We start from the raw sequence: 25,915 nt of genomic DNA, 5'->3' as shown, positions 1-25,915 counted from the left end.
GTGGGAAGATGATGTGTTGTTGTCTGAAATAGCTTGCGACCTGCAGGTTGCATTTTGAAACCCTGGTTCTCTGGCTTCATTATGCCTACAGTATACCAGAATATATTTGTAATAGTTAATGTTTAATGTCGGATGTTAATAATGGACATGAGCTTTTTAAATTTCTGGTCTACCACCAAGCCACACACATTCATAAAAGAAATATCTGTATTCTCTGTTGTAGGCTTTGGCAGTCAGGTCTCAGTCACATGCTGGGAGCACACTGAGCTCCTACAATCAGCTTACTTATATAGGCCTTTTCAGACTGATGCAATACTTCATGCAAATTCAGGATAGATTTCTAATTGGTTCTCTTAACTAGAATATAAGCCCTCCCTGTCTTTGATTGGTTGGCTTAACTGCCACTCACCAAGCCCACATTAGCCCATCTTCGCATGCTCCGTCTGTCATGATTCCTGCCCCTCATGTCCCCAGCCCTCCAAGATGTCAGGCTGGAGCCATGCCTTGATCACCTACATGGCCCTCAAGGGCCTCTCCAACCCTCCAAAGACCCACTTGGAGCCAGACTTGGCGCTTGTGGCCCCAGACTCACTCACTCCCATAGGATAACATTGGGGATTGGACTTGCAGTGCATTGATGGGGACAAGATGGATGCCCCCACATGTTTCAGTTCCCAGAACTGCATGTGCAGTCTAGTCTTTTGGGTGTGGTTCAGCCCAGAGACACCTGGGATACCCAGAGACTATTTAAGCCACTCCCAGACTGAGAAACATGCTTTGCGTTTTCTGCACCTGCAGCGTGACACTCACCGTGTTCGGATCGGTCTCCAGTAGGCCTGCATCTTTCTTCTGCGCTCAGCTCCTGCAAGAACAAGAACACCCTTAGGAACAGCCTTACCTTGCCGCACTTCTGCCCATCATTCATCGCTCCTTCTGTTCTGCGGGCATCTTCGACGGTGTCTTTCCCATCCGGCACGCCGCTTCCTAAAGAAATGGGAAAAGAACAGAAAAAAGGCATTAGTAAGCTTTCTGCAAATCTTTGCTTATTTTTAAATACTGCTCGAGCTTCAAAAGCTTACCTGAATCCCAGCCGCTCTGGGGGAACTCTGTCTCCGGAACTTCTCATCCATCTGCAAGAGGGGAAAGACACTCCAGGTTAGCGTGGAAACATCTAGAGGTGCCGCATACCGTGCTTACTCACCACATTTGTTCTTCATAACCGGCATCCACGCTGAAAATGTCGCAGCACCTAAAAGACACAGAAAAATAACTCATTTCAATACAAATACGAAAGGGGTGCATCGCGCATCGTGCTCTCCCTCACCTTCAGCGCTAATCATCTCAGCAGCACGCCGCCATCCCTGGACGCCGGCCATCATCTAAGGAAAGAAAGGAACAAAGTTAGAGGACTGTTCAAAAGACTCATTATACTTACCTGTCGGACTCTTGCCAGTGAAGTAACTAGGCAGCAACGAGCCCGCATCAATCAACGCGCCCCTGCGCTGAAAGCAGGACGGAGAGCACACTATCCAAGAAAACAAGGTGAGCCGTGGATCAAAGGGAAGGGTTGGACCCTGGGAAAGAAGGGGTTCAAGCCCACAGAGACAATAGGGAGTTAAACTCTACCAATCCTGTGTTTCAGGCCCAGTCTCCAGTCGAATAGCCTCCAGGGAAGGGTTCAAGGCCCTAAGAGGTCAGAACAGGCTGAGTGACGTCCTCGTGGATATCAGGTGAGCGTTACACCGTCTGACTGACACATCTGATGAGCTCATTCCATTCTCAGCTAAACATAATTAATTATTCTTCAAATCATGCCAAGAAACAGTTCTTATCAGCTTCTCGAGGCCCTGCCAAATTTACTTGGCAGCTCATACTGTCAAAACATTTATGAACTCATCTTATCTGTTGCTAAGTAAGCAGCTGTTCTGTCTAATTGGTAGCTTTCCCATGCCTTTATCTGATCTACTATCAATCAGTGTCTGCTTTCCTTGCCAGAATTTCTAAATATTCCATAACAAACGTGCTTATCTCACATTGAAATGCTGCCAAAGAATATTCCAGAACAGAATGAGTCAAGCCTTTTGACACCTGCTTGCAAGACACCATTTTGTATTTGACATCCATCTTAGAATTTATCTCAGTCTGTCCAGCCTAGATGTTTAGCCTTGCTTACCAAACGGCAAACCAATTTACTTTTGACCATAACTCATTTTCTATCCAGCTTCCGGACTACATTTTATTCATGATACATGAGTAAAACTGGAGACACCCTCCTCTTCTTGAGTCATTCTGACCCCAAAAATATATGTTGCCCCTTATCTACTCCTTTCCTTCAAAAAGCATTATAATTCAGATTTTTGCAATACTGGAACCATTGATCAGCATATCATGTTACCTGTATTCAGTTTGAGGGGTGGAGAGGTGTCTAGGACCTCTAATAAAGTACTGTACAGTAACAGTTCAGTATTTGAAATCAACATTTATGATATCAGCAGACACACAACCTAGTCATAATATGAGACCCATTGTCTCAGCGAGCGGCCACATGAGAATTTATAATGTTTTCCCTTTTTTCCCACATCCACCAGAGGTGAACATTTCAAGTTGCAAACTACTAGCCAGGCACAAAAAGGTACTCACTTCCCTCACTTCTCCACATGCACAGAGAACACCATTGCTTACTTGTCAAAAGTCAATTATCACTCACCAATGGTTAGTGGCGAATGTAAAGTTTGAGGCCTGCCATGAAAAGTATGGCAATGGTGTTGCACTAAACTGTAGCTCATAAAAAATAAAAATACATGCATTATTAACTGTGCACTGTACAAACAGCAGGGAACATATACAAATAATAAATAAGTAACAATACATACTGAATAAATACTGAGCACATTTATTGCCATTCCCCGCTCACTTCCTACACTAAAAAAAAACACGGGATGATTTAAACCAAAATAATAAACTAAAAATGCTCTGGTGTTTTAATATACTGTTTACTTTGCACATTAAAAATAACATTAATGGAACACATCAAAACTTTGTGCCAAGTTGATGGAGGGATCGCCAAGTTGATAAAGCCTTCACCAGTCTTGAACCCTGGTCTGCAAAGTAGACCATGCAGGTGCTCAACTGTGGGTCATCCAATGCTACAGTGGACCATGAGTTGCTGAATGCCTATTTGCTTGAAAGTTAGAATATACCACACTACCCTCTGCAGTGCATTTATGGCCATGGCCAGCACATGCATGTGCGCATGCTTCAACCTCCCTTGAATGACAAGGAGCAGCCTAGTGATTAAATGATAAACAGGAACTAGGACAGCTGTGTTCGTGGAGAAACAAGTGGTTGAGAAGAAAGAGCGGCAAATGTCGCTGTCAAGTACAGAACGGTTCACGTCAGATACTGCGCTGAAGTCTATGACACAAGTAAACATTCAAGAAGCAATAGCACAAGACACGAAACACTTCGAGCCACATTACTACACGTTGGTACCAAGATGCCTTATGTCTGGACACCATATCTAATTGTAAGTACAATTGGGACAATTAACCTGTGGGTATGTTTAGGCAAGTGTGCCATAAAGAAGTAGTGAAGCACACATGCTGATGTATTTGTCTGCCCGGATGTTTTTATCGAAACCAAGTGAGATCTGGAAAGCTCTTGCCAGTCAAAAGAGTTGTTTGATAACGTAATTTCTAAGTTAATTTACTACTCTGTTTTTTTAAAGAGACTTTTGACTCCTTAGGTGCCTTACAAGCACTAGTGGAAGCATCAAAGATGCCCTAATGTGAATAAGGGCATTTGTGAGCCTTGAAGTAATGGAGGCCAACATTAAAATTCTAGCACTCTGCACTTTCCAATCACATCCAGTCTTGTGTCAGACTGTGAGGTGCGTATTAGTGTGCAGAAAGTGCGTTAGGTTGTTTTGGAAATCGCAGACTGTGTGGTGGGCATAAGTGCATTAGAAAGCTCCAAGTAGATGTATCTGGACTACATTGGTTGCCTATTAACATAGCATGTTAACATGCTGTTATGACTGAAAGCGATACTGCCTCAGTATTTGCACTCCTCTAGTGGCCGTTCTCTTCCCCTGACGAAGTTCCCTGATTTATATATAGTATGAGGAATGACAAGTTGGGTCAACATAAGTTGGAAGTATAGGTGATCAGTACTATTTGTTAGCACTTGACATGGAATTACGTTGGTGTTGTAAATAGGCCAAATGTGGGCACCATCTTCAATATTCACGATTGTCACTTTATTTTGTTGTAGGTTGAATATGGGAGATGTGTATTTCAAGACATATATGGATCTGTGCACTGTTGCTTGTATTTATATTAATTGTGAATTTAATAATGTGTCCTAAAAGTGTATTTATGTAAATAGATTTCTTCATGAAACTGCACTGTCTGTCATCCAGGTACATGTTACCAATGGCACTAAATTACAGCCACGAGGTTACGAAATAAAAAATGAATTCTCGATAATAATAGGTGCACTTTTGGGAGAATGGGCTTATCTTGTATTAGGTGTTACTGGTTTCTAGGGGTGGTTCATTCATGTATACCCTATAGTCCCTCGCCTACTAGGTACAGCTCTCAAGTACAGTACCATTGCTGTTACTTGGCATGTAAAATTAGCAATTCTCCTAATGAGCATTTGTTGCCAACCATATATAAATTGGCACTATCTGTTACTGAGCTTATGGAAATTAGTAATATTTGCATTACTGTGCCTAGTTGAGATTCCCCATTTGTCTTTATAAGGTTAGGTTTCAATTCTATCATGTTTTAACAAATATTGCTGTGGCAATAGGCTCATTATTGGAGTGTTTTACATAGTTTAAAAAAAATACCCTTTTGAGAAAACATATACTCACTTCATGCATATGACAAGTAAATACTGTAACATTGTGGTCAGTGTTACTGTCCAATGCATTTTAAATTAAGCCATGTCCAAAAAAGGTAGCAGGCGCCCCTCTCTCGAAAGAACATGGCATGATAACCTCTTCTGTGTTTTTTTCCCACGTTGAGAGTCCACAGCCATTGCTTTTTGCTCACTGTACTTTTCACAGATGGGAAATATCCATTTGCATATCAGTCTTTGTCCCGCCCACATGGGCAGTCCAGCCCCGAAATGCTATAGCAATTCTCTTCTGAACAAGAGTACCATCAGCAACCCCATACACGTGTTTCAGCCTTGTTGGGCATCATCAGTGAGGTGAACTGAGCCTCTCTAAGCACAGTGAGCAAGGGGTCCACGTCTGGGTTCCCCCAGGTAACTCAGGGTGACCAACCCCAAGTTCTTTAAAAAAAAAATCAAAAAAGGTAGCAGGTGTCCCTCTCTAGAAGAACATGGCATGATAACCTCTTCTGTATTTTTTTCCCACTTTGAGAGTTTGCAGCCATCACTTTTTGCTCACTGTACCTTTCACACCTTAAACAATGTGTTACTAACTCCCCCCAAAATCATTTAGCCGAAGAAGCCCATAACCTTGTGAAAAATGGTCTTATAATCTAGTAAACTTTGAACAATGTTCCCGGTACTTTACATATTTTGGCTTTCAAGTCCCACTCTACAAACACAATTAGCTGTTTCGAACTCCAGTAAAGTGAGGGCTTTTGAAATATGTGTGCAGAACAGACAGGCTTATGGTTTGGTATTTATGCTGTGGTAACCCCAGTGTTGTCTCTAGAATCTGCAGGGCGCCTTTGTCGTTTGCATTACATCATCGCAAACACAAGCAATCCCAGTCAAGTTTCCCCAGTGACCTCCGCTTGATTGCATGAATCTGCTTGATTGCAAAATCACAACGAACAGGGGGCCTGGCATACCTTTTCCCACTTAAAAAGCCTTGCTAAGATAAATAAAATGTGCTGAAGGGCAAATGCTTGAGCCAAACCTACGGAACTAGTGACAGGTCCTCTTGGGAGTGCTCAGTTGCACCGGTTATGCTTTATTCAGTGAGCCAATCTGTTCCCCATCACCCTTTCTTCTCTGCACTCCTAACAGAATGGCGCATGTTCCATGAGCAGTTCTCTATGGTCTTCGTTGAAATATAGAGCCACACAGATAATCATAAACTGGGTGTAAGTAGTGGAGAAGTTAACACAAGCCACACACAGCTATGACGACCACATTTCAACTGGTTACCCTTGTTATCATATGTACTCTATAATCGATTTTCTATAATTTGTCAATAGATCCCATACCTGCATTTTGGCATATTTTCGAATGATCAATTTCAAGTGATTCAATGGAAGACATTGAGAGGATCAGCTGCTCTTCTTCTGTGCTCAGTTCCACTTGGGAGGTGCAGCATCGTACAAAGGAATCCTTAAACTGCACAATCGCCGGCTTAATAGTGTCGATAAATCCTGCACATTTACTGAGCTCGAGGTGAATATGGTCAGAAATGGACATGAGTGCAACGAGGTTGCTCAAGAGGCTTTCCTCCGTGTTTGTTATGTTAGTAGCTTTAATTCTCAGGACTGGAATCTTGTGGTTGCTGGAAACGAATAAAAAGGGTCGGATGCCGTGTTGACGTCTCTGTAAATAAGGATCTATTGGCTTTTGTATTTCAAGTGGTGGATACTGGAATGCCGCAGAATATTCTTGCTCAACCACTGGGATACCCCAGTGAGAATAATCTTCTGGACATAGAAGATTACAAGGTGTACTTGGTGATCCTTGTATGAGCACTGTCATACTGGCCAGTAAGGAACAGCTTTCTGGATATAACCTCATGAATTCCAGGATAGGACTACTGGGCAGAGATGACATATAGAAATCAAGAGACTTTCCAGTCAGAAACCTCAGTATCAAAGGAGCACAGAACTCCACTGAATTGCCAGCCTCAGCAGTTGTAATGGCAAATGTCAGCCAATATTTCAGCAGGTATGTGCGTAAGTTCTCTGGTGCCTGGGTGCTCAGGAGCAAGAAGAGTGTTTGCATGTGTGCCAACTCGGGATGCTGTATCAAGTAATCCTCATTATCGGATTGGCATTTAAAGGCGTCACTGCTATCGAAGAGACCAAATATGTGAGATATGATGCCAGCTGTTGACTTCGAAGACCTGCAGGCATATTTCAAAAAATAGTGAAAGCGTCCACCAGCTTTCAGAAACGTATCCACGTGCTGCAAGTAACTGAGAGCTTGCTTCAGATCTTTTTCCAAGTCGGAGTCGAGAAGTTCGCTCATTCTCGTACCAGCCATGAACTCTTGGAACATGGGGTGAAAGAACCTGTAGACAGGACGAAGTCTTTGGGTGGTGAATTTGCTCAACAAACCAATCCTGAGGGCTTCATCTCCAATGACCCCAGCGTCAGAGAGTTCCTCGTCCCTGAAATCGAAGGACTGCTTTAAAAGTCCTCGCAGAGCAAGTTCGCCACATGATGATGTCAAGGCATTCACTTTTTCTGTTTCATTAGTGAACCTACGAGTGTTGTAGAGCAAATAAGCTTTGGAAATGGCGGCGTCACTTAAAAGTTTGTCGTTTGGGTGCTGAACCCAAAAGATACAGAGAGCAAGTGTGAACATTGGGGTTTTCAGAAAGGCTTGAAATGAGTCGCATTGTGCTAAAGCAACAAAGAATCTTTCAACCAGGGGCATGTTATGTGAAAATAGTCTCTTGCATAGATAGATGCTGCTGTACAATGGAAATTCTGAGATGGTCAGTATTGTTTCTGAAAACTTACGCAGCTGCCCACTCCTATGTGTGCGCACCGTGAAGACCAGACATAGTTTGTTCAAATAGTTTTTGTGAATGAGTTCACCTATGGATTCTGTGACTGGGTCCATCTCTTCATAGTCATCAAAAAGAAACAAAACTCTACTCTTTAGTTGCTGGAGGATTTCATTCAGGTTGGCCTCCGCCAGTGCCCCTTTAGGACCCAGTAGCTGCTCACAGATCATGTCAGACAAGCATTGAGCACGACCTGTGTTGCGAAGGGAGAGGTAAAACACAAGGTGGAACCTGGATAGCATGGGACAGCACCCAGAGGCCCACAGAATCGCAATCTTGTGCAGCAGAGCGGTCTTCCCGCTGCCGGCTTCACCTTCTATCAGAGTGATGGAGTCCAGCTCTGGGAGGACTTCAGGAAACGTGAGCTGCTTCAATGGCTGGTTTCTGGAATCTTTCGAGACGATCACAAGATCTCCAAAAAGGGATTTCAAATCTATTGCAATGTGACTAAAATCTTCAAAGGACGATATTTTCCCGAACTTTGTCTCCTGGTATATGCTGGTCAACTGCTCATTAATCACATTTGCCTCTTCAAGCCACGGGTGTGTGATGCTAGCCACGCCTGTGAAAACATAACAGAAATACACAGTTGATAGACGAAGAATGCAGGTTTTACCTTGTAGTTTCATCTTCAAACCACCAGTAATTACAAGTTATTAAAAGACATTATTTAATGAATAAATAGGGACTCCCCTTTATAAAATGGATATATGCTTTAGGTAGTTTTAAAGGGTGAAAGAGTGAGATGTATACCATGGATATGAATGGATAATCCTATATATTAATTTATTTATTGAACATTTATTAGGCGCATATACAACCAAATGGATAACAGTGGCAAAGACATTAAATATACAATTGCCATGAGCGAGGATTGAGGAAGGAGGGGGGACAAAATAACAGTGGCAAAAAAACAGTAAGTGTACAATCATGGTCCTACTAGACCGTGTGACATTCAGACGTGCAAGTGCTGTGAAGAGAAGTGCAGGGGATACAGAAGGGAGGGTGCGCAGGTGGGAGACGGTATGAACAAGTGCTGGTGGGAGCACGGGAGCAAAGTGCAAGGGGAGCCAGGGTGGAGGCCAATGGCAAGTGCTAGGGCGGAAGAGTCCCACGGGTGGGATGCACAGCCTCCAGGAAGGATGCCCACAGGGGCAGTGCTGAGGCAGGGGGTGCTGGTGTAGATTGGGTGGAGGTCCTGGTAACAACCTGTGAGATTCATGAAGGACCAGGCCGTTAGTCTCACCGGCAGTGGGGTGATTAGCAGGGAAAGGAAAGAGGTAGAGAAAAGCAGAGTTTTGAGAAGTTTCCGGAATTTAGGGAGGTCTGGCTCAAGTCTGAGGGGAGTAGGGCGGCTGTTCCAAAGAGAGGCGCCAGCTTGGAGAAGCGTTTGATAAGCAGAGAGTTGGAGTCAGAGGAGCGGAGGGCTCTAGCAGGGAAGTATTTAGGGAGGGAAAGTTGGAGATAGTGTGGATCAGGCCACACCAAGCATTGTGGATGATGCAGAGGGTCTTGAATTTGATCCTTGCGGCCACCGGGAAGTCAGTGGAGACGTATTAGGGCTGGAGAGATGCAGTCCCTGGGCTTAAGGCACAATGAGAAGGATCTCCGTCTTAGCGGCATTAAGACAGAGCTCGTTAGTCTCACACCATGCCTGGATGGCAGTCAGAGAGTCGGGGATGAGAGTGTTGGAGGAGGTAGAAGATGGAAGTTTGAAGCAGAGCTGTGTGTCATCAGCATAAGACTAGAAGTGAGGAGAGAAGGAGGCAATGAGGTGAGTAAGACGAGTGCGATAGATATTGAAGAGCCATGGCAATAGGATAGAGCCTTGGGGGACGCTGCAGGTAGAGAGTTAGGTGGTGGAGGAGAAATGGCCCAGTTTCAGCTGGGAAGGGTGGTTAGTGAGGAAAGAGGTCAGCCAGTCCAGTGCCCAGTACGTGTTACTGAGGGTATCGCAGAGCTGTTTTATGAGGATAGAATGGTTGACCGTGTCAAAGGCAGAGGAGAGGTCGAGGAGAATGAGAACAGCAGGAGAGTTAGAGTTAAGATCTGCAAGCAAGTCTTCAGGTTTTTAGGAGAGCAGTTCCGTGCCTCTGGATGCCCGGAACCCAGATTGATGGTCATGGAGGCAACCAACGAGTTCAGTATGAAGGATTAATTGGGGGAGGGCGAACTTCTCCAAAGGTTTACCCAGGAAGGGGGTGGTGGAGATAGGGTGATAGCGGTGCAAGAGGGGTCAGCAGATAGCTTATTTAGGAGAGGGTGCACAAGGGAGTGCATGAGGGATAGAAGGAAAGAGCCAGTGGCGAAGGAGTGGTTACAGAAGTCGGCAAGAACCGAGGCAAGAGTGGAGATGTTGTCCTTAATGATTCTAGAGGAGCAGGGCAGCAACTGTTTGGGTGAGACCTTCATAGAGCGGACAACTTTAGAGACCTCATCAGGTGCTATGGGCAGGAGGGAAGACTGTGCAGTGGGAAGAGGGAGGGAAGCCAAGGGATGCAGGGGAGCAGGAGTGGGAGTGGAGATGGTGGTGGTAGAGAGTGGGGACAGGATGTCCTGACTTTTCGAAGTGAAATGGGAGGCCAAGGCGGTGCAGAGGGCCTGGGAAGGAAGGGGAGAGGTTGAAACTGCAGTTGGAGCTGCAAGTTCCTTGGGGATTTGGATAAGTTCAGCTGTGTAGTTAGTGGCTTCAGAAATTGTGGGCTTTAATGTGGGCCCTCTTCTTGGAACGGATGGAGAAGCGATATTGCCTTTGGAGCAGGCGACAGGCCATTTTGTCGGAGTGTGAACCTGAGGTCTGCCACTTCCATTCAGCACCTCTGCATTTCTGTTTTTGAGAACCTATATCGGGAGTTATACCATCTGGTGCACTGGGACGTGGGCTTCAGGCAGATCCTCATGACAGAGGCAAGGGTGTTGGAGATGGAGAGGTGCAGGTTGTCAAGGACAGAGCCAGGGAAAGTGAGATGCAGGGGCTGGAGGGGGGATGAAAGTGGAGGCAAAGGCAGCGACTGACCCTTGCTTCATCGGTTGAATGACGACAAAGGAGACTGGTAGTACGGGAGGAGGCTCCGACAGATGGAATAGAAGCTTTGGGTAGCTTTGTAGAGTGGGGCATATACCACAAGCGTGAGCTCAAGGTTTATATCTCTTTGGTAGGGTATTGGAGAAAAACAGTGCTTAAGGGTAGCAGTGGTAGTGACTTCCATAACTTCATTACCAAGACCGAAGAGAAAACCACTTCCGGCTTGTGGCTTATGGGACCAACAGTACTTGCCAAAGTCTGGTATAAGTAAACATGCAGAGTAGTGACAGTTAGGGCAATAACACAATTTAATATAATAATATAATAATCTGGAACTTTTGAGTACTGTGTCCCTGTGAATTCTAAGGAGGCTATTTGATAAGCTTTGTGATATGAATTGGGGGTCTCAGGTCAGTTATCAGTGGCACGCTCAAAGGCGGCATAAAATGATATCTAGTTTGTCAATGTATCCTTTCTTTATGATAGTATTAGATATCATATGAAAAGTTACATAGCGGATATATCATCCATAACCACAGCATGCATTCAAAAGGGGAGTATATGGGCTGCATTAGATCAATCAGTACACAGTAATTCCATAATTACATACATATCTACTTCACAACTACATTACTTTTAATCCCCTACATTACTTTTCTTCTAAGCATTTCTCAAGCAATTTAATAGTGCATTTGAGTAGTAGACCAACTTAACTTTCTTTCAGATAGTCCTTTTCAACAAAATATTGCAATAGGTTCACATGGTTCTGTCCATGTGGGTATAGCCAGTCATAAGAAGTCTTTCAAACATACAGAAAGGTGTGTCCCAACAGGAAAAAAACGATGTTCTTTAACAGTGGTGCAAGTCACTGTTTGCTGTCTCATGGGATGGCTATTGAGAAAGGAGCAACCTTCACGAAGTGTGAATAACTAACTCCTAGTGCAGTGTCCTTATTTATTTATTTATAAAGCGCACAGCAGCCCGTGGGCATCGTGGCGCTGTTACAGTACATCAGAAGACATTGCTGGTTACAAATAAAGAGCTTAGTTTCATGATACAGTGGAACGTAGAACGTACATAGTTGACTGAGAGAGAGGCAAGCACTAAAACGAGGTTGGGGTGGAGAGGGGTGGCAGAGGGCTTGGGGGGGAGGAGGGGTTAGTTGAATAGTAGGGTTTTGAGACCTTTTTTGCAGAAGGCCGTGGTGGAGTTCTCGGCCCGAAGGGCAGAGGGCAGGTCGTTCCAGAGTTTGGCCGCTATATGAGGGAAACCAATCCCTCCAGCTTTGGCTCTTTTGATGTGTGGGATGTGGAGTTGGTTGGCGTAAAAGCTTCTTTTGGGGAGCTCCAAGGACTCTCTGATGATGGTGTCTGATAGGTATGGTGGGGCGGAGAGGTTTTGGCATTTATGTGTCAGGGTGAGGGTTTTAAAGGTGATTCGCTTTTTGACAGGGAGCCAGTGAGCGGATCGTCTGGCCTGGGTAATGTGGTCTCTTTTGTGAATGCTTAGGGCTGCTCTGAGTGCGTTGTTTTGGACTACTTGGAGCCTGTTTATGTTTTTAGCTGAGGTGCCTGCTAGGAGAACATTGCAGTAGTCCAATTTGCCTCCAATGGTGGCTCGAGCGATGGAGAGGCAGTTTTGGTTAGATAGGAATGGTTTAATGGCTGTAATGAGTTTCGTGGTGTGTGCTGATGCCGTGGCAATGGCACTGAATGGCTTTGTCATTTGGGTCGTTGAGGCCCAAGTTGAGATCTCCTATTGGGATGGTTTTAGTGGTGCTTTTTAGGTTGTTGCCTAGAATATGGAGGAGATGTCCTTGAAAGTCTGGAGCAGTGCCAGGAGGCCTATTGATGATGTGTATGTTTACGCTGCAATAGGGAGATAGGGACAGTTTAACTGAGAGGAGGTTGGTGTTACCTTCCCATGGGTGGTCACATGGCCTAATGGTAAGAGTGTCCTTAGATATGAGGGATACGCCTCCCCCTTTTGCGAGTTGACGGTCCTGTCTGAGGATAGAGTAGCCTTGCGGGAGGGCCATGGAGATGGCAGGGCCAGATGCTTCATGGAGCCACAATTCTGTGACAGCAAGCATGTCTAAGCTGTTTGACATGATAAGGTCATTTATGTTGAGGGCATGAGCAGGTAGGGATCGAGCATTAATGAGGGCGAATTGGAGAGGCTGTGCGGGCCTGTGTTTTTTGGTGGTGCTGGAAGGGGGTGGGAGTTGAAAAGGTTGGGGACGGTGGTGGTTGGAGAGTTAATAGTGCGCAGTGCTGTGGTGAGTGACAGGTGTGTGAAGGTGTGTTGGGTGGCGGAAAGTTTGAGAGGAGCTTGCTGGTTGCAGCGGGGCTTGGTCTTGTCGAGATGGGGAGGTGCATATGTGAAGGTAGAACGAGAGCCTAATTTGAGATTTCTGCGGGCTGTGGTAATGGGCAGGCTGAGAAGTTGGATGGGCTTGGTGCAGATTCTTAGCCTGGATAGTCTGTATTCAGCATTGATTTGGGGAATGGCCGCTGATGGATATGCCATGGTGTTGATAATGGCGAGAGTGTGCTGAGGTGGTGGTGTGTAGGCTGAGAGGGGCGTGATGGTGCAAGACATTGTGGTTGCGCTGGTTTTCTTTAGGGTGGCAAGTGAGATGGTAAGGGCCACAACAAGGTGTAAGACGCAGGAAATGCGGTGTGTGCGCTGGGGTTTTTGTGTGGGATGTGGGCTTGATCGTGTTGAAGGAGGCATTGGTAGGCGGGGGGTGGGCAATATGCTATCGACAACGGGAGTCTGTGTGTAGGCCTAGGTAGTAGGCAGGCATATATCGTGGGTAGGGGAAATGGAGAGGGGCTGCGGTAACTGGCCAGGGTGGTGTAGTCTTATCAGATACAACTTTGATAGTGGGGCGGCTGCAACTAGCCTTGGCAGTATGTCCTTGTACAGGGTGCCGTTTTGGACAAGGTGGTAGAGGCAGTAAGCCTACGAGATACCAACTAGTACAAGATGCAGCGTGGCAGTGGCTACTGGCTTCGGAAATAGAGTCTAACATATGATGCAGTATTTTTGAAGTGGCGGTAGTAACTGGCTTGAGAGGCAATCTACCGTGGGATGCCATTTCTTTTAGAGGTGGTGGCTATAACTAGCCCTAAGCAAACAGTCTAAAATAGGATGCTGTTTTTTCAGTGATGGCGGCGGCAACTGGCCTAAGGCATACAATCAAGCATAGAATGTAATTTTTTCAATGATGGCCGCGGCGCCAACTGGCCTAAGGCATACAATCAATCATAGAATGCAGTATTTTGAAAGAGGCGGTGGCAACTGGCCTAAGGCATACAATCAAGCATATAATGCAATTTTTTCAGTGATGGGGCGGCAACTGGCCTAAGGCATACAATCAAGCATAGAATGCAGTAGTTTGAAAGTGGCAGCGGCAACTGGCCTAAGGCATACAATCAAGCATAGAATGCAATTTTTCCAGTGATGTTGGCGGCAACTGGCCTAAGGCATACAATCAAGCATAGAATGCAGTATTTTGAAAGTGGCAGCGGTAATAGGCGTTGAGGTCTGCTCTAATACCACATGCAGGTATATACAGTGGAGCGGTTGCAACTAGCCGAGGCAAGGGAGGATATAATGAGTGGAGATGGATTGGGCATAGATGGTGCATATATAGTTAATATCTCGGAGGGAGATCACAGTGGCGAAGCAGAGAGGGTACTTACGCAGATAGGAGGACAGTTAGAGCGGCACAGTCTCTGGCCGAGGCACGTAGGCCACGGACAGGCGAGTGCCTTATAGGGGTCCGTGGGTCTGAAAAAGTAGGTGCTGCTAACCAATGAGGAGCAGGCAGGTTACTTGGCAACCTAGATGCAGAGATTGGCGGTGGCCATTTTCGGTGGTTCAGCCCTCGTCTCGTGGTTAATGGCAAATGGCAAATAAAGATGGCGAATGGCACGTAATGTGGGTCCTGCGACGGTTGGGGCATATACAAGTAAACTATGCCTGTAGTGTGGTGTGGTGCTCCTGGAGGGGCTGGATATCAGTGGGGCTCAGCGGAGTGACATCGGCCCACGGAGCGCTGTGATTACTCATGCAGGCCTTCTAACCGAGAGCATGGCAGCGATGTTGTAGCAGGCATCTGTATGGGTCGGCGGATGGCCTCCTACCCGTCCGAAGAGAAGGTGAGAAGGTGAGGTTATGGTGGCTCTCTTCAAAGTGGAGAGCCAGTAACCTGTGTTCATTAATAACACATACTAATATGACCTCATATTGGCTTTCTGATCTACAGAGGCTAGAACACACTGTGCTAGATACTTAGCAATTGTGTATGTTTCACATATTTTATTTTGTATCGCAGAAATAAAGTTTGAAATAACAACTTCTAAATATACATGATATATACAGGCAAAAATGTAATCAAATAGGTCCAAAGTCAAAATAAAGAATTAAAAGGACAGAAAAAAGGGAAATTTGGAAATTCAAAGCAAATGCAGCTTATATTCAGAACAAAAAAGTGTTTTGACCAGAAGGCAAATTACACAAGAGACTGCCTGGATCATACAATAGGTCATGACCAGAACTCAATCTATACACAGCAACTCACTCAATGTGTCTGTATCAATCATTCATATGCAATTGAGAGATTGTCCTATTGGTTAAGCAAATTCAAGTCCAATAAGGAAACAGTTCTGGTGGGCAAGATATTTTAGGATGTTGCAGTTTGATAGGTCTCAATGTTTTTTGAATCAATTCGGGGTCTACGTGTAGCGCCGATATTAATCTTGGACGGCGCACCACTCATGCGTAACTGGATTGTGACGCAGGGATGATCTACGTTTCGGCGGATAGGTGTAGTGGCCGCCTTCCTCAGGGCCAAAGGTAAACGTGAGATGCAAATGACCCAGTTGTGGACTAGCTAGGAGAGCTCTGCCTCGTGTGATGTTTGCTCCCTGGGCAGATGGCAATGTACAGCAGACATTACTTCAATTTTACTTCAAGTTCGCAGACACATCTTGATAGTGCGATAAAGCCGTAGCGGGAAGGGGATCTCTCAGGTTGTGAGTGCTGCGTTGCACTAAAGATGCACAGGTCCTACGAGTTCAATGTGACTGCGGGTGCAGTAAATGGCGGTCTGAGTAATATGGGTATAGCCAGTCATAAGAAGTCTTTCCACATGATCTGTGTCATGCCTCAAAACATCTAGACATTTTCTTCATCATTGTTTTATCACCAGTAGCTGCCATTCGCACATTGTTAAGGGGTGACCTTGGGATTGGTTTAGCAATCTTGGGGCACGGTTATTTTGAGGCTAACCATTCTGCCTATCAATCACATCTCAAATCTAACCGAAATCGAGAGATACGTATAGTCCTCAGCTAGTAATGACAGGAAAGTAGTTTTATACAAATTACTGAGTATGAGTGCTACTTCACATTCACAGTAGAAAGCAGTCTTCATATTTGTGGTTCGATTCCCATCCTCTGATATGCTTAATGCCCTCAGTTTGATTTTCCTGCTATTTTGCTCATCATAAACAGAATGTCATCTCGAAATTGGCCTTACTGGTTTTATTTATGAGATACTGAATTCAAAACATACCATTCATTTACATCTTGTTTCTTTTTTAGCAATAATGTGATCCCAACTGCCAATTTCAGGGTGAGAGTGGGCCCTCATTTATAGAACCCCTTCCAATTTTGGTCACATTTGGATTGCTGCAATTTATTTTAGTCCCTGCTTTGAAAAACACGTGTCAACATTCAATCGAAATTCATTAATATATTTGCAAAGCTCTGTGTGATAAAAAAAATGTGTTAAGCATCTGTTATTAGGATTGTGATTGGAATTCCCAATTATTTTGGAACACGCACAAGATTAACGTTTTGTTTTTTAATGGATATTCCTGATGGGTTCCTGCGTAACTTGGGTGGTTCATACCAAGGAGTAAATGTTCAACTCTTCCTGCAAGGATTTTAGTAGAAATGTTGACATCTAAGTTAAGCAAGAATATTGGCTGATTGGAACAAGAAAATAGGGCGTGGGATAGGAAGGTCACACGACATGGGGCAAGACTCGATGCAACACCTACTCGCAGAGTGAGTGCGGAGGGAGACAAAAGGAGAAAGATATAAGAAGAGAGAAACTTCAAGACAGGGAGGGGGAAAGTTATTGGAAGTGGGACAGGGCTGGACGATTCAGAGGACCAGGAGTAAAATAGATTCCATACTACTACCCTAAGCGATTTCTTTATTAGCTCTATTATTCTGTTTTGCTTCTACTATCCTAATGTCCTGCATTAAGGCCTTCCGAGGAAAGTGATATGAAAATTGAGATGTGCAAAACAGGGCAACCCATCTTATCAGGGGTGTTGCTAGGTCTGGAAAAGATCTGGGGCTACACTGATGTCGAAGAAACTGTTGGGACTGGGGGCTAGCTAGCCTTTTGGCTGTAGCTCCTGAGATTCTATCCAGGGCTACAACCAAAAGACCAGAGGCTATAGCCCCCTCCGCCCCCCCTAGCAACGCCTCTGCATCTTATACTAGGACTGAAAGTCAGGGATCATGTCAGCCTGGTCCTTTATAACGGGCATTGGCATCCTGAAATACAGCCCGCGGCTGCAGGGGCACAAAAATAGGTGCAAAGGAATTACATGGTTGAAAGTAGGAAAATGGAAAATGTTAACATTTTTTCGTTTACTGAGGATCATTATAAAAAAATGTTGGAAGCCCCTACTGCTCCTTTTGGAGAGGGTCCGATTGGTGATAAGGTGGCTGCAGCAAATGAAGTCGAACATTTTTTACAAAAAATGAAAAAACTAACACGGACAGATCTACATGGACAATTCATGTTACAATATCTGAAATCAGGGATTATCCCAGAGGGTCTGCAGGTCAAGAACATCCCGAGAATATTTGTTGACAACCCCAAGTTCCAAAAAAACTTTAGTGGGGTTGGCAACAAGTGTTCTCGGGATTGGATCATTCTGATCATAGAAACAGCGCAAGAGGAAACAAAGAAGCAGGGGGAGGAGCTGGAAGCTTTCGAAAAGGCGTTCTTAGAAAGTACGACAGTTAGTGATGCTAAAAAACAATTGGAGGAGTTGGAGGAAGAAATTAAGAAGTTTAAACAATTCAATTTGGAACGAAAAATTAACAAACTACAAAAGGATATCACTAACTACAATGAGGAAAAAACCCATCCTTACTTCAGAAAAGTTTTTTTTACTGACCCCCCCACCCATTGGTGGTAACAACTACCATGTTCTCTAATACCTCTGGATCCTCGAGTGGATCAGATCCTTCCCTGAATGCCCAAGCTGGAACTAGTGGGGGTACAAGTGGGGGAACGGGTGGTGGAAGAGGACAAAACCAACAACAGGTTTTTTTCAGGGGGGGGGCAGAGAGGCAGACCGAGACAGCGACAGCCACAATACGGGCAGGGACAAGGCATGAGAATCAGGCAGGTGTACTCAAACCAGTGAGCCAAAGGACCCAAGATAAAATGCCTATCTTTAATGTATCCCCTTACCAACTCGAAAATTCAGACCTGGATCTATTATCGAAAGGATTGTCTTATGTCCCCACCACGAGAGCTGATATGTTTAATACAGAATTAGAATTACAAAGACTCTTCAGAAACATACGGCTTAAATTTTTTTTTGAGATTTACCTTCCAGTGCATCAAGGCGAGAAGGGTACTCTCGATCTGGTTCCCAATATAAGTGGGTTAAAGATGAAGTCTACTTTTGTAACCCCCCTCACACCTGCACACACGCACACCCGAAATACTGGCCTTCAAAAATATTGTGACTCAGGAAATTCTGGAGGCCATTAAGAAATAGAACCACAAACCCGACAACCTCACAAAGATGAGAAAAAAAGCATGGGTAGGCTGTGTGAGGAGGAATCTATCACCATAAAACCGTCTGATAAGGGGGGTGGTATTGTTGTTCTTGACACTATTGCATATGAAATTGAATGCATGCGTTTACTGGGTGACAGATAATCATACAAAAAGCTGGATAGGGATCCTACTTTAAGACTCCAAGACGAGATTAAAAGTCTGACTAATCATGCAATACAGGAAAAGTGGATCAGTGTAGAAGAAAGGCGTTTCCTAAACAAAATGGGACCCAAAAAGGCAGCATTTTATATACTGCCCAAAATCCATAAAAAACAAATAAACCCACCAGGCAGACTTATTTCGCCTGTGATTGATTCTCTGCTTGAAACCCTGTCTGTGTATGCAGAGTTTTTTCTTAAGCCACTGGTTGTAAAGATGCCATCATATATGAGAGACTTGACACATATGATTAAGATCAATAGTGAGATCCAAATAGAGGAAGATGACATCCTAGTGACCATGGATGTCGAGTCTCTGTATACGGCTATCCCACAAATGGAATATCTTCAAGTTCTAGGTGAATACCTCAACACTAGAACAAGACCTCATCAACCCCCTACTGAATTTATCCAGGAAGGTATAAGGTTGGCAATGACCGAAAATGTCTTTCTCTTCAAAAGACAGCTTTACAAACAGGAGAAGGGTGTGAGCATGGGGGCTACTTTTGCCCCCAATGTCGCAAATTTGTACTTGACCGATCATGAGAATAAATATATTCTTGGGGTTGATAATTCTCTTATGACTCATGCGACGCTAAAATCACATCTCCAATTGTGGCGCCGGTATATTGATGATGTTTATTTTGATCTGGAGGGGGTTGATTACATCTTTAGAAGAATTCCATGAGTGGGTAAATCAATGCGATATGAACATAAAATTCACCATGGAGTATAGTCACCAGCTTCCTTGACCTTGTGATTAAAAAATGTATGAATCATCTTACCACCACCCTTTTTAAAAAACCGACGGACAAGAATTCACTCCTCCACTTTAATAGTTTCCATCCTTCCAGCCTACATCAGAATCTACCATATGGACAATTCCTACGAATCAGGAGGAATTGCACAGAGAAAGATGAATTTAAAATTCACGCTGAACAGCTTAAAGAGAAACTGATCAATAGAGGCTATCCGAGAAGACTGGTGAAAGATCATATGAAAAGAGCAGAACACACTAATCGTGATATATGTCTAACTACCTGAGATAAACCTAAGAATGAACATCTAGTGTGTGTAACCACATCCAATCCAATAAGTGGAGATGTAAAGAGAATTATTAACAAACATTGGAATATCGTGAAACAGCCTGGTTCACTAACACACAAACCGATGTTTGCATTTAAAAGAAATCAAAATCTTAGACAAAGATTGGTCCACACTTATAAAGATTCTATGAAAGAACAAACTATTAACAATTAGTGGGGATTGGCCCCGATTTTGGGTCATTATAAGTGTGGCAAATGTGTGGCGTGTCCACTCACTGAGACTAAACGTGAATTCAGCTATGGAAATAGAGTATGGAAAATGCGGCATCACACAAATTGTTTGACAAAACACGTAATCTATGTGATTAGCTGTCCCTGTCAACTGCTTTATGTTGGAAAAACTACAAGGGAGGTTAGGCAACGCATATCCGAACACAAGAGTTGCATAAGGAATAAAATAGCAGATAAACCGCTCGTTGAGCATTTTGTGAGATTACAACACAAAGATACTGATTTAAGATGGTTTGTCCTCCAACACATCAAAAACAATATGAGTGGCAGTGACATGGGTACACTACTGCACCGAATCGAACAAGGATGGATCCATACTCTAATACTCTAGACACGTTCCGGAATGGGCTTAATGTCTCGGTGGAATGGAACACCCTCATTACAAGAAACTGATTAAATGCAAATGCCATAATGAGTATATATAATGTGTTGCTAATGATTAAACCAGAAGATGACTAACGTCAAGTCACAAACAATGTATAGGTGCAAATTAATGTATGCTGTTCCATCTCTATGGGTGTGGTTGTACACAGATGAAAAAAACAGAGAGAAAACCATGGGATTGGCGAAATGATACAACTGCCATACGGTCTGTTAACATTATAGCTAATGGAATATAAACAGACTGCATTATATGCCATATTATGAATCTATGTACATACACTACAATGTTATTCACTATGCATCTACTATGCATCGTTTGTGTAAAAAAACTGAAATCTGAGATCAAATTTGAACATCACGAAATTATGTGGTAATGACCTAGCTCTTAGGTTTGGGGAGTCTAGCCAACCTGACACATAATATTAGTAATTATGTGGGTAATCCTACACAGGTGGATGTCTTCATTACGGTTAGGAACCAGTCCAAATACTATTAGGACATATATTTATATACACTATTGCCCCTTAAAAATAATAGCATAGGCTTATGGTCAAGAATTGGTCCACTTTGATGGTCTAGTAAATACTACGAGAACAAACATTACAATAATATACATTGCTGCCCCTCTCAGGTGTGGTCTATGTGTAAAAATAAACACATGCCGTCTTTCTGTGTCTAGTTAAAATGATGTAAAAATAAACACATGCCGTCTTTCTGTGTCTAGTTAAAATAACGCGGACACTATATAGTCCCTCCTCTCTCTCTACACTGTGTTTACATTGAGCGCCATCAGCGATAAGTCCACTGTTTGTGGCTAGTTAAGACCAACAGGTTAAATACAGAGTCCTTTCTTTATTGTTAGTGTTATGAATGGATTTGTACGTTTGGCGAGGTGCGGCAGCGAGTCACAAACACAGGTGAGTTATTTAAAACATGCTTCTCGGATGTTTTACGTTTATTTGAAGTGTCAGAGGACTGGATATATTGGTTAAGTGTGCAGTATACGAATAAATAAATATCTTTCAAGCGCGGATTGATAGTTATTAGCTTGTGATATAATACCTAAACATGTGGTATTTGTTGTAAGCACGCGAACATAACATGGTACAGGCATAGACCAACAGACAGGCCCTAGTGGGTGTTTTTACAAGAAGAAATGTCGGTTCTTAATGCAATGTTGGCGTTATGGCACCCAGCCATTGGCATGGCATAGTTGTTTTTAACATATGAGGGGTCCATAACTATGAGGTGGCTGATCCCTTCTTAATGTTTCCTTTAGGTAACCCAACGCTAAAACATTGGCTGGTGTACCCTACATCAGACGTATCATTTTTGTTTACTCCTACATAAGAGTGTGGCGAGGGTAAGCCTATACATATAGTGCAGGTGCACGCTATAGTAACATTTAAAGGCAGAAGCAAATAGATACATTTGTGTACTATTGTTCTTCCCTTAGATTGTAGTGTCTGAGGCCATTTGGCCTATACTTGAGTTTCGCTCAAGAAGAATACTGCACGTCTCTATGAAGTGGAGAATGTAAGTGCACTGTATACATTTGGTGGTGTTAAATATGAATTTAAAGTAGAGTTACCTATGTTTTATGAATTTATATGCACAAACAGAGAACCAATTTTCTCTGTTTATCCACAGGCTCTTCACTAGATCTTGGTTGCCAGTGGAGGATTGAATCTGCCTACCTACCCGCTTTCCCTATTGTTAAAAATGGGGGTGAGTAGGTATTTATGTGTTTATCAACTATCACACGTGTGACAATATCAGTCACATTTAACAAGAAATAGGGATGACAACATATCCTGATGGATGTTTTATGTATGTTTTTTAGATTTTAATTTGGCCTATACCATTCCATAAGGGCGGATCAACTATATCTTGCCCTATGTCCTGAAGAAGGTCTTTGTAAGAAGAGAGACAGTTATCTCTATATGTGGACCGAAACCCATGTCGACGATTATGTGAACAATCTGGAAAATAAAAACCAGATGAGATACAACACCCCATACTAAGGACTGGGTCATTAATACACGACTATAACCTATGGAAATTTCTGTGTAATATTACCAGCACACAGTGTATTAGATGCTAAATTGGTTTTATATATAAAGATGTGTGAATGAGGAGCTATGGGTTTGAGAATGAATGTTTGGAGAGATGTTGATGAAATAAGCGAATGGTTTTAAAAATATACATAAAGTTGTTTTTGGTACATGGATCTTGATTAAAATGGACAATTTTTGAATAACTGGTGTCATTCCGTTCCACTGGTGTACCTTTTGCTTCATATCCTGAAAATACTGACTTGACCAGCAGGTTATCTGTCGGAGGCTTTTTTCGAGAGCCTTAAGAGTTTCCCTATATCCAGGCTGCAGGAATGGAAAACGAGTATTAAAAAAAAAAAATCATCCCTTGTTGATGCCTAGGTTTGTGCATTTGGATTTCTGGACACCTTACACTCCTCCCTCCAGCTTTGAAGGCATGTAGCATCTCTGCACCAGAAAATGAGTGTGTATGGAGCAAAACGTCTTAGTACAGGCTTTTAAGTATTCTTACATATTCTTCCCTTTCTGTAAATGACATGTTAAGTGATATGCTGTGTAGCATTTAGATGTTAAAAAGATTAGAAGGAATAGGTTTTACATATTTCTTTTTGAGATAGTCTGCATCTAATTAATGAGTGTCTTTATGAATCCGCTCTCCTTTATTCAAAGTGTGTAGTTGGAATAATGTGGTCTGAAATAACATGTTACATTTAAAAGTCCTTGCAGGAGCTGTGAAGGCATGCCAAGTTATTGGGCAGATGAAGCTTGTGGCGCGATATATTGTAGAGCGTGAAGGCCTACCAAAGGTGTATGTTCTTGATGAAAGTGGCATGGATCTGGGTGTGTCTGTGGCTCTCAAATGTGTACGATTATGCTGAGGCATCTGTCTGAATGGGCGGTCAGTTGCAGACATTGGGCCTCATTACGTGGTTGCAAGCAACCTTGTATTACCGTTACCGACGCCTGACATCCCGGTGCTACCGGTATATCACAGGCAGCAGTCGTACGGTGAGTTCCCATTCCCATGGAGTTTCATAGCACTCCATTGGAATGGGAACCCTGAAGCACTGACACTGTTAGTAATAGTGCCAGTGTTTCAATGAAAAACCTACCAGTCAGGACCTGAACTCTTGGAAGGTCGGGCCTGTCATTAGTTCAGAGCCCCGACCGGCAGACGCGCAGTGACGCCGTCCGGTAAAGGTGTCGGTAAGTTGTTACTTGCACCTTTATTTCCGGACCGGGCACTTATAATGCGGCCCATTTTGTGTGTTTGATCACACATGCTATGTGCTGTGAATTTCTGTTTAATTTGCAAGTACATTGGTGTGCATACTCATTTAAATTCTGCTAAGGAGACCTTTGAGTGTACAGTCAGAATGTGTGTGCGAGTGACCTATTGGAGTGCGGTATGTGGAAACTTCAGTTTCGAATTCTAATGTAGTTTAAAAGTGTATCTCCATATAGATTATAGTGTTGTATTGTTTAATTTAGTTTTAGGTTAACATGTCGTACAACTTGTGAATTATTGGGGGCTCTTGGATCCAATGCTCCAGTTGTTTCTCTCAAATATCGGAGGATTGGGGGAAAACTCTTACAGATAGGAGGATTTTCTCAGCCTAATCCACTTGGGAGGTCTATCAAGAGCCCTTTGGGAAATAAGTGGGCTAGGTGTCTGGAAATGTATAATTTAGCATGTCTCAATTTAAAAGTGAAAACTAAATGGACTATTGAGAATATATGGACTAATGGGAAGTTCTCTACCTGCATCGATTATGTCTTTGTTAGCCAGGAAATCTGGTCCCACTGTAACCCTATATTACTCTTACAGACCAATCTTAGTGACCATCTGGCACTGTCCTGGGAATACACTTTAGAGAGGAAGTGCAAGACAATACATTAAAAGTATTGTGTGGGGGTTGCCCAAGGGATCCATATTTGCTGGACGGACAGGAATATAGCGAAACTTAATTCCTATTTCTGCAAAGATTTCACTCTGGTTATGACTAGATTGAATTAATGTGATGGGGATATGAATAATGCACTGCCATGTCTTCTCAATAGCCTAAAGCTTTATGACACCACCATGGGGACTAATAGGCTAATGCATAGCCCGTTTGACATAGTAATATTTCAATTAAAGAGTGACCTGCAGAAAGATCGAGCAAAGCTAAAGAAGCGTACCGATTTTACAAACTCGATGGGTATAGCCTACCTAAAAATATTGGCCACCAGATATAGAAATTGGGTTAGGCAGCATTGGAGGTTCCTCTGCAGTGCAAATTGGAAAATTATGTCCAATCTTCTCCACACCAATGACACCAAAAGGTTTTGAAATTTCTTTAGGTCTCTCTTGGCAGTGAATATATCCCTGAAGCTCAAATCCATAGCATAAACAGTATGGACATCATATCTGGGAGCCCTATACTATGATCCTTTGAGGGAGTGTTTACCATTGGTTGTAGGTTCAGGGAAAGGGGAAATACAACAAGGTTTTGATGCCGCTGATATTGAAGTAAAATTAAAAGGATAAACGCATCTAGGGCACCTGGCCCAGATTCTTTGCCCAACATAGTATACAAAGCTAATCCATCCTGCTGGGCACTGATCTTGGCCAAATGGTTTGGCAGGATCTTGGCACGAGGTGAGATTCCAGATAGCTGGAGGGAGTCTATTTTAGTACCCGTTTCTAAAAAGGGTGGTGAAACTGAACCTACTAATTATAGACTCCTTGCGATGCTGGACACGAGTATCAAGATCTTTGCCACACTGTTATTGAAAAAGCTTACTAGATGGCCAGAAGACACAGGGCATCTTCCGAAAGTCACTTAGCACAATACACAATAATTTTATGCTGCAATATTCAATTTCAGATGCCAAACAGCATGAAATAACTCTATATATATATATATGTGCTATGTTGACTATTTGAAGGCGTTTTACACAGTCTCATGCCAGAAACTCTGGAATGCACTTACGAAGTGGGGATTGGATCCTGAATGACTTCACTTTATTAAAGCCTTGTATAGTGACACAGTGGTATCCCTACGGATGTCACAAGATGGTAAATTAACAAGCCAGGTTCGGACCGATAGCGGATTAAAGCTGGGATGCGTTTTGGCACCCCTGCTTTATAAAATGTCTACTTCGGATTTTGGTCAGTGCCTGACAAAAGTGAGGAATTTACTTTCTCAGATTGGTAGTGAGTTAATTCCGTGGCTAATGTATGCGGACAACACGAGACTCATGGACCACACGCCTATTGGACTTCAGTGTAGCATTGATGCCCTAGTCAGATATGTGAGCGGAAACAATTTGTCTAT

At 43.4% G+C, this 25,915-nt stretch overlaps 1 protein-coding gene across 3 annotated transcripts in view; it reads right to left on the bottom strand.

The window, feature by feature from the left end:
* The window catches only part of NAIP (NLR family apoptosis inhibitory protein), a 683,156-nt gene that overhangs the window by 502,359 nt on the left and 154,882 nt on the right, over positions 1–25,915 (bottom strand). For all 3 annotated transcript variants that reach the window (XM_069627525.1, XM_069627526.1, XM_069627527.1), the window contains one exon: positions 6,213–8,306. In XM_069627525.1, the coding sequence (XP_069483626.1) occupies positions 6,213–8,306 (2,094 nt within the window). The remainder of the gene's footprint in view (positions 1–6,212; positions 8,307–25,915) is intronic.

Source organism: Ambystoma mexicanum, chromosome 6p (assembly GCF_040938575.1).
Source record: "Ambystoma mexicanum isolate Mex_15411 chromosome 6p, UKY_AmexF1_1, whole genome shotgun sequence".
In the NCBI taxonomy this organism is placed as follows: Eukaryota; Metazoa; Chordata; class Amphibia; order Caudata; family Ambystomatidae; genus Ambystoma; species Ambystoma mexicanum.
The sequence above is the reverse complement of the archived record's forward strand: the minus strand, read 5'-3'. Positions and strand labels throughout refer to the sequence as shown.